The 10,638-nt window shown below is 33.6% G+C and overlaps 1 protein-coding gene across 1 annotated transcript in view; it reads right to left on the reverse strand.

Annotated features, from left to right (window-relative positions):
- The window catches only part of LOC137404158 (protein kinase C iota type-like), a 111,639-nt gene extending 108,201 nt beyond the window's left edge, over window positions 1-3,438 (reverse strand). Inside the window, exons 1-2 of the mRNA XM_068090314.1 lie at window positions 3,309-3,438; window positions 1,669-1,790 (exon numbers count right to left, since the gene is read on the reverse strand). Coding sequence (XP_067946415.1) covers window positions 1,669-1,790; window positions 3,309-3,361 — 175 coding nt within the window. The 5' untranslated portion in view covers window positions 3,362-3,438. The remainder of the gene's footprint in view (window positions 1-1,668; window positions 1,791-3,308) is intronic.
- Window positions 3,439-10,638: the final 7,200 nt, after the last annotated feature.

Below are 10,638 nucleotides of genomic sequence, written 5' to 3' on the forward strand. Positions count from 1 at the left end.
TGTCGCCGTCTTCACAGCTCAAGTTTTGTCTCAAAAAATAATTATGTTTAAAAACACAAATACGCGGCTCAAGAGAAACACAACTCTCACAAATACGCAGCTCAAGGGAAACACAACTCTCACAAATACGCGGCTCAAGAGAAACGCAACTCTCACAAATACGCGGCTCAAGGGAAACACAACTCTCACAAATACACGGCTCAAGAGAAACACAACTCTCACAAATACACGGCTCAAGGGAAACACAACTCTCACAAATACACGGCTCAAGAGAAACACAACTCTCACAAATACACGGCTCAAGAGAAACACAACTCTCACAAATACATGGCTCAAGAGAAACACAACTCTCACAAATACGCGGCTCAAGAGTAACGCGGCTCAAGAGAAACACAACTCTCACAAATACACGGCTCAAGAGAAACACAACTCTCACAAATACGCGGCTCAAGAGAAACACAACTCTCACAAATACGCGGCTCAAGAGAAACACAACTCTCACAAATACACGGCTTAAGAGAAACACAACTCTCACAAATACGCGGCTCAAGAGAAACACAACACTCACAAATCATGTACAACAAGTCAATCTAGAAGACCTTTGCCAGAAAGAAGAATAACACAGCAACAATTGATAAAGAAAACACCTCATTTTCAAGAAAAAGTTACAAATGGTTGCGATTGAACTGCAATTCATAGTTTTTTTTCCAAACTTAACAGCAATAATCATTTGTAATTTAAATATGTTGTTAAATATACACAATTTATTTAGAAATAGCTGCATTGTTATTTTGACCAATTTGCAAGTCCAGAGTACTGCACATGTAATGTACATTATCCTGAATATACAGGTATAATGTTCAATAGAAACAAATGCTGTTGCTGTAGACATGTACAAGCGTACACCGTTTGTAAAAATTGTGACTGATGGTAATAAAAATATATCTTGTTTATAACAGTAATGGCAAATTCTCAGATAATGTATACCCTTCGTATTCAATTTTGCTTCTCAACTCCATAAAATCATTAATTCCCTTCTCCGTTTTAATCTACAGTTTTGTCACAATTATTTAAAACTAATTGTAAAAAAAACTTGGTATTGTTTTCACATTTTAAAAGCTTTTCATGTTAGGACTTTTCGATACATTTTTCATCATGTAAAATAGCTTGTTGTGCTCATACTACTAGACTATTTGTTTGCCATGACAAAACAACTCCTGATCTTGTAATAACACTGCTTGTTAGTTCACTTTTATATTTACGCTTCATCCGGCATCAGATTGGCTGTCATAATGGAGCAACATTATGGCAGCCAAACTTTCAGTTTGGCCGTAAACAGACAAAACTAATATCAATAATTTTTTGTGAATTTTTCTTAATGAATAATAGAGTTATGAAATGAACAAAGTGAAATGTGGAGAGGAATTCATCAACATCTGCTCAAATTTAAAAGTGATCTGTTATACGTATATTATATAGAGGAAAAAGAATTGCTCCATACCTAAAACTATGCGAAGAGTTGCTACTCTACACATGCAGCAAACTTATGCTTGGGAATTGTAAATGGTCAGCCAATTGACTGTTCATTTCTCAATAAAATCTGTTTGCTAACATAAAATGAAAATCCAGGTCGACTGGTAACGGATGTGTAAATATTTCAAAACAAACCTTCTTCATCAACCCACTTCATGGTGAATGGTTGCTTCTCGTCAAACCTGCAGATATCCCTCATTTCTGAACAAAGAGATTCATAACTAGTGCTACTTGAGATCTCGGTCACCATCACTTTCCTGTAGAGTTAAAAATAGCAAGATATTATCAGAATATTTAATACCAGAATATTAAGTATCCGAATATTTAATATCAGGATATTAAGTACCAAGATATTATCAGAATAATAAATAGCAGGATATTAAATATCCCGATATTTAATTTTAGGATATGAAATACTAGGATATCCAACATACAGATATGAAACATTTAGCTAATAAATATTTGATACTGAAACTAACAAATTTAGTCTCATAGATAGATTTTCTTGTGTATACAATCTAAACTTACTCATTTTATGTTTGTTGTGTTGAAGGATTCTTTTAAAACAAATTTTTAAGTATTGTACCCCAATTTATTCTTTAGCCAATTCTGAATGCACAGGCCAAGGGTAAAAGCTAATATCAATTCTTGTTTCCGTAAGACAGCATGGTGATTGTGAGTTGCGTTTGTGACACAATCCTGTTACTAGCTAAAGCTGTCTTCTGTGGACTGCAAGCTCAAATGAAAACATAATAAATATCATAAAGGTGATGAGAAATGAGAACTTTCCAAGCTTCATATGGTAGTAACTTGATTTTATTTTAGCTGATAATAAAATCCAGATTTTCCTTCATTAATCTGTCTTTAATGCGATGGTGAGGTTGCATGCTGCCAAGTGAACAGTTTTATTGCTTCTTTCACAATACCTCATCTAAGCAATTATAACGAAAAGTTTAAAAAATTTATCATTTTTGTATTTCTAGAACAGACAACAATACAAGATTTTGAACATGCTGCTTTTGCATATTTATAAAACTTCTACATCAACAAAATAAAACATTTAAATGTTAAGTATTTAACTTTGTTAATAAAATTCTATGAAATCCTCCGATAAGAAAAATTGATGCCTTGCTCAGAGTCAAGAATATAATTAATTGGTTACATTACAAATACTAGTACCAGTTACTAAACTGCGCTACCACTCATGCAGAAGCATAAATCATAATTTGCTCTATGAGAAAATTACTCCTGACTAAATTGAAGCTGTAAGTCACGTAAGTTTTAAAAATTGCAAGCTTAGTTGCTACCTCACTTCCTTTAAAACATTCCTAGACATGGCAGTCATATGCAGTAAAGTTGATAGACACGCAAAAAATGAAGTAATTTGACATTCGACCAAAACTGATCATTTAGTATTTTGTTCTAATGTTGATACTTCAAAGGAAAAGTTATTTCTGCTGATGTCAGAGGCACTTTGTCTATTTAAAAAATTATCAGAATCGTACTATCGACCAAAGAAATGACAATATAAAGTGATCTGAACAGTGTAGTTTCAATGACAAAGTGGCATCAACCAAACAGGGCGCATACTGTGAAAAAAGTGAAGCCAATTTGGCACAATTCATCATCCTTCCTTGTTGTATTAATTATATAGAGATTTTATTGTATAGCAAATGAGCTCGGAGTCACTTAAGTGAGAAAAATATTTGCGTTGTTGATGAGAATGAGTGATCAAACAAGAAATGAGCCATTCTAACAGATAGTTGAAAACTTACACTTCAAAAACAACTTTCATTCGAATCGCTAAGTTTCCATTTTCGGCCATCATGGAGTTCTATAAAATTGACTTTACGGCTTCTTCAATTTTTTAACAGTCCCGTGCCTGTAACAGACACCTGTAATTGACAAACATTACAAAAGTCAGCTATGTAATTCAGCTGGAAAGTCAGTTGACAGCAGGTATAAGGAGATGAGACAGATTGTACATGCTATCAGAGCTTATAGATTAGTTTAAACGATATGATATAAACCAGGGATGGTCAAATGATTTTGGCCATGATCCGCTACAGCCAAATCTGACAAATTAAAGATTCACAATGAGTTAAAGATGTGCATTATTTTTACCATACATAAACATGCAATTATTTGTTTACATCTTACAACAAAAGCATCAAATACGATTTTAAAAATACTTTGTTTATATACATAACTTGACTAGATAGATGGTTTGGTTCAGGTCATAGTTGCTTTGAATTATATAACATCTACATTTGTTGCAAGCTTTCTGCGTAGGAAAGTGTTCAAACGTAGGAAGAGTTAATTTAGAGAAGAATGCTTTAGGATGTACATTGAAGGAAATTTTATATTGAGTAATTTGGAGATTACAGTCTATGGAAGAAATTGTTATAATAACCGGTGTTTAATTTTTTATTTAGAATTGATTATTAATTTACTTGTTCTTTTGCTGTTAAAAAAATTGAAATGAGTTGGAGCAACCTTGAACACAAAGGATCACAAGGTCATAGGGTCATAAAACAATACTAATCAATGAGAAATATGATTTTTAAAAATCCAACACGACCAGTCATTCTTTGTATGACTTAACCAATCATAGATGTACAAGGGCTGCCATTGCGACTTCCTATTTATTGGTTATTCCCTATTTTATTAATTAGATGTTTGTTGCAGGTGATTTGAGGTACTGGAATCAATGACAAAACCGTACCGTGTAAACTCGGTATTTATTATAGCTCTATGTAATCCCTAGTTAATATATATGTTCTAGAGAGGGATGGCCAAATGATTTTGGCCATGATCCGCTACATCCAAATCTGACAAATTAAAGATTCACAATGAGTTGAAGATGTGAATTTTTTTTACCATATATAAACATGCAATTATTTGTTTACATCTTACAACAAAAGCGTCAAATACGATTTTAAAAATACTTTGTTTATATACATAATTTGACTAAAAATCAGTGATTGACTGTGCTGTAATAAATATGTCTGATATCAGTGAGGAAAATAATAAGCGGGCTTAGACTTCGCAATACTATCAAAACACGGTTTCCTGCTACTTACAGCGACTCTTAAAGTTCATGAGGATGGGTTTTTGTGAGTCGTTTTCAATGAATACTTTTCAAAAATTTCATTGCTGAAAACAATGAATTTACAAAAAATCTAAGAAAATTTTACAAGTCTTTTTAAATCAAAATTTAAAAGATACTTTGAAAAATCTTTTTGACAGCCTACTTAAAGGATCCACAGAACAACTACAAAGATCCGAATCCAGATCCACCATTTGGCCATAGCTGGTATAGACCATCGTTTAACTGTGCAAATAGTTAAAAATGACATCTACCTTTGCTAGTAAGTTCGCAGGCTAAAAATATCTGGTCTTAAACTAAATCCCAAAAACTCAAACGGTAAACAGAGTATTTAGGTGAAGACAGTTGTTGAGTGCTGATGATACTTTTATCTGACCTGCCAACATAAACACTCGGGTGAGTCTAATGTCGGAATGATCAGCCATATTGTGGTGTCTTGTCTTTACTTTGCTATAGATTAATATTTTGTCTGATGGTCTATTCTGTTTTAAACAGCATTGACCAGTGTAAGTAAAATTCATATTTATCTATCTTGTCTAACCTTCTAGAATAAGCAACTGGACTAATAGTTTTGATACTGCGTTTTTATACTTGAATATGACCGATATGGTTTACTGTTCTGGCTGTATTCAAAGTCATTTTGTTTATTTGTAAAAACAAAAAAATAGGCAAAATTGAAACAAATTTATAAATCCATAAACGTGAAAGTTACTTAAAAAATAAAATTTTAACACAATATAACAATGAAGTTGTCTTATGAATAAAAAACTGAAGCAATCTAAAGAATAACACTGCATTGAAGAGAATTAATTGTATTACTTGATTTCATTAACTAATTATATATGCATATTGTACATATTGTTTTTCAATTGAACAAATTAAACAAATAGTATAATGTCATAGCCGAGATGAAAAGCTTCTCAACATGAAAAAACAAGCTTGATAATGTGGGGATATAGTTTCAAAAACTGGTCAATCAGGATAGAGTAAAGGCGTGGTCACACGAGCACCGAATCGACGTAGGATCGGTTCGGAGGCTGGTTCGGTTCGTGGCACATGTCACACGGCCACCGAAGTAACTTCGCTTCCTAGATACCATACGTATAGAGACAGGACACGGTTTCATTAGTAGTTGTTATGTATTTGAGTTAAATATTTCTATTGTAAACAAAAAAACTTTGAGGAACAATTATAAATTATAATTACACAGCAGATTTATCAGAAGATCGTTCGGCTGCTCAAAATAAATCACTCGATACAAATATTTTGCTAACCCTTCCCATCAACATAATTATATTTTTTTATTAACATATGAATGTTTTTCTATGCTGAGTACATAACAAACAAAAACAGTCTTTATCATAGTACTGCGGTTTTACATAAATAAATCAGTCAACGATAGTTCATCAGGATGAATATGACACATTACTTGTATTCTACACGAAAGAAAATCACAACCATTCCCCTACATTTATGCAAAACTTAAGTGCAACATCTTACATTTATGCAACCCAATCACAAGTCCGGGTGAACCTTGTCGTAAATTGCTTCATGTTGTTTATTTAACGAAATAAAAGTATCGTCCCATTTCTTTTTTAACTTTACTCACACGCACGTAAGAAAAAATGTGACGCGTGCTCGCTAGAATTCTAGAATTTTAACCAGCCAATAAGAGCAAGGGTTCGGCACGAAATTTCGAGCAGTACCGAAATAGTTCGCTTCGGCCAGAAATGTCCTCAGCCGAACTTTTTAGAGCTGAAAACGACGTCGTTTTGCGTCATTTAGTTCGGTTCGGTGTCCGTGTGACCACGGCTTAAGCATGACCAGTTCTCTTGTAAACAGATGTTGGCATTATAAGAGGCAAAAAATGAGAAACAACAAAATGGAGGACTGACTAGACCTTTACCTATCCCTTTGCTTAATTTCTACAGAAAAACGCCATGGGGACCAAAACAGACAGCAGGGTCCTTGTCGGCAGGCAAACATACATTTGCAAGATCTACTAGGTTCTTTGCATGTTTTATGCAGACCAGAAATAGTGCTCCCAAGGAAAGTAATAGGTACTAGGAGGCCTTCTCAACTTACTGGGTGAGGAATGCTCATCCAACCGTTTTCTAATGTCGTAGTCTTTACCACACTTAAATGAGTTGGAGCTTACGTGTGTACAGTTATGTGCATCAAAAGCATGCAAAGGGAAGGGTTGTAAATAGTGGTTGCAGGTGAACGCCATGGTAAGTATTCAGGAATCAATGCATCGATACCAAAATATTATACAAAAGGCTTCGACTGCCTTTCTGGAATGATTTTTATCAGAACTTAGACAGCATTGCCTAAGAGAGAATTTTAGAAGACCATTTAAAAGCATTCCTAATTCCAGAAAAATACGATTTAAGGTTTCATTGAAAAAGGAACAATAGTAGAACTAGGTGTGTGACAATCCGACTCTGGAAATCCGTATAGGAACAAGAAGTGGAACTAATTGGAATTATGTAAAATTTAACATTCACAATTGACACTTTATGAACACTTCCAATTAATAAGGAGCTCAAGCTAAGCACTACAAGATATTGAAATTGATAGATCTGTCAAAAAAGATTTTCTAAATTCCAGCTAGCATTTTATTATTTTTCTGCATTTTAAAACGTGGTAGAAAATTTGACCACTTAAACTTAGTAAAGCTGATCAGTTTGCACGGTAGAAGAATCAAATACAAAATTTTTCAACTAATTACACTTTTCAACTTCAAATGTATAAAACAGGTAGAACACATAGATACAAACAGCTCCGTTTGTCTGCTTAGTGAAAACAGAAGCTCTTCTGACAAGGTTTAGTCAAATTAGTTGCAGGCCAACTCTTGTTGATACTGCAGACTGTGCGTCCTAAGCGAACACCGCAATGTTGTTTACATATTCCTCCCATTATTGAACCAGTTAAATCTGTTTTCCCCTTATCCTTAAACGAGCGCAAGTTTAAATGCCCTTTACATGAAGCTTCGTCCAAATTCTTCCAAAATGCCAGATGAAGATGAATCTGCGCCTTCGCTTTTGGTGACTCGCCAGAAAGCCCTACACTCATAACTACTGGCAAGTCAGTATACGTCATTCGTATACTCGTCAATCTTGCTTAACTAATATGTATACATTATAGTCAATGTGACACTCTTTAGACTAGATATCTTGTTTCTCTATTAAGTTTCCTCTCTTTTGCCAGTGGTAACAGGTGGTAACAGGCAGTAATTTAAATATGTCAGCTACCTAAATCGCGATTGATCATCAAATTAATCCTAGAGTTAATAATCTAAATGAGCATGAAGGAAGTTAACATGTTAACTATATAACTAACTAGCAAGAGGTTAATCTCAAAATCCTTCAAGCATTCTTCCAAGGAAATACCATACTAATTTGTAAACAAACGCTCTAAAATTTAGGCTACAAAAACTTAATGAAGTTTTTAGTACAAATCAGTGCAAGCATTTGAGAATCACAAGATAACACGTTAACTATGGCAGGAACAATTTTGAACATACCTGCCAACTCTCACGCATTGGGCGTGAGACTCACGCAATCACCCCAAAGAAAAAATGAAAATGCGTGAGCAATGCGTGAGATTTTTGCCCCAATTTCAAAAATTTTATATATGCTATCATTGATACATCAATTGCCCCAAAACCAAATCTCACGCATTGCCCCACTCGTGGGTTGGCAGGTCTGATTTTGAAGGAGTTGCTCATCGGTACTATTACATGATTGAACCAGACCTTTGATTGCTAAAATATCTCTATTTGACAAAACTTAATGAGGTCCTCACATGTTACTCGAGTGTCTAATGTTTCAAATAAGTTACATTGAGTCTTAATGCCCGATACAGTGCCCACTTGCCATATTATCCCGAGTCTAGTATAGCTTTAAAAGGTAGGTTCAAATTTAAATTTTACAAACAACGTCAAAAGCGCTAGTCTGCTATCCTTTTTTTTAGCCTTGATCGGAATTCAATAACACTGAGGTATACATGATGATACTACATGCCAAAGCATTACAGGGAACCTGCCAACTACTAACCGATTTCACAGCTAGTAGAATGACTCAGCTGACAACTGTGACTCAGTGCGATCACGTGGGTGCTCCAGTACTATTATTAAAGTAACATAAATAATTTTTTTAATTTTTTGTTGTTCTTTTGATTAAAAAAAATTGCTACTTTGCTCCATAAAATTGGGTGCGATGCAAACTTCCGGGTTTAAAAATGGTTGATCTTGTATACTTTTTCAGTATTTTACGAAATCGTTGTATGCACAGCTAGCCCGCTGGCTATTATTTGTGCTCAAATAAGGTTGACTGATTTCGACCGAGAGATGATAACTCCATGCATGTTAATAGGTTTTATAGAGAAATTATTAACATGCATGGAGTTATCATCTCTCGGTCGAAATCAGTCAACCTTATTTGAGCAGTTTGTTATTATTATAACAAACTTGAATTAGATTCATGGTTTTATAGAGAAATATGAATCTAATTCAAGTTTGTTTAGAATTCATAAAAGAAAACATATAAACATTTTGCAACAAAACGCCCAACATTTTGTTTTATGACTTATAAATTGGTTGTAAAAAATACAAACAAAACAAAAATTATTCACTCGCAACATTATGGCATTTAGCCATTGTCTCCAGCCATCAGTTATATCGCTGTTTAGTAATATATCTCTTTTGACAATGAGATTTTGCTATAGTTTAGCTAAATCTAAAATTTCCAAGTTAATGGTTGAATTCAGTCTTATAAACTAGACATGATATTGACATGATTTGACTAGATATTTAAATTTTGGTGCTCTTTTTCAACAGAATCCACACATAACAATACGAAGCCAGTTGATCAACACATGTATTACCCAATACTGTATCACTCTTGAGATAACGATACTGTCAAATATTTGCTTTTATTATTATTTTGCTATTAATATTTTTGCAAAATAAATGCATTTTGATGTTCTTACCTTATATTTTGTCCTTCAGCTGTGCTCAGTTATATATATCTATATATAGTACTTTATTGGCAATAAATTCATTTCACGAATAGAAATTTTTTTCAAATTAGGCCATACAACAATAGTAAAACAAAAAAAGGGAAAAAAGCAACAGTTAGCCATCAAAATTGAATAAATAGTCTGACAAATAGTGTTTAAAATGCCTTTCTCTGCTAAGAGAACCGATATTTGGTGGAAGATTGTTAAAGCAGCTGGCAATGACATTTTCAAAATGATTGTTAGTGATTGTATGCAATTTGTTCATATCACGTAAGTTGAAATGAGTTAAGAGCCTGTAATTGTCGTGTAAAAAATGAAAACACAAACCATGAAAAATCTTGAAACATTGAATTGAAGTAAAATAAATATTTAGCATAGGCAGAGTAAGAAGATGCAGAGATTTGGAAAGATCATTTGTTGGAATAATCTATGCAGGCGTATGATGTAAATTTGCGATGAGTCGAAATGCTCTTTTTTGCAACAAAAATAAATCCTTAGTGACATATCTTGGAGCTAAATTATAATAAATGTGGATACCATAAATAATATGGCAAAATATAAACTGATAATAAAATGCAATAGCAGATTTTGAGTTTGTGTATGGCCTGCAAAGCTGGAGCAACGTCAATGACTTCGTGACCTTACTACAAACAGTGTCGACATGATTATTCCAAGAGAGTCGATCTGTCAAAACAAATCCTAACAATTTTGTTTCATGTCTACAAGTGATGGATTGACTGTTAAACTTAAGAGTAAAGCTGTTTCGAAAGTTTTCATAAGTTATCATAAGTTATTAAAAATAACATTGATGTAATAGTTCTTCTGGCATGCAAATTTTTATTAAAAGAAATTTGGAGTCTTTTAACGTTCAATAGTTGAGTTGCCAATAGCTGATAAGCTATGATGCTGGCTCGATGGTAAAAATACCACAAAGATATACTTGCTAACCTGCTTGCATAGTTAGTTACTTGTAG

Source organism: Watersipora subatra, chromosome 9 (assembly GCF_963576615.1).
Source record: "Watersipora subatra chromosome 9, tzWatSuba1.1, whole genome shotgun sequence".
Taxonomy (NCBI): domain Eukaryota; kingdom Metazoa; phylum Bryozoa; class Gymnolaemata; order Cheilostomatida; family Watersiporidae; genus Watersipora; species Watersipora subatra.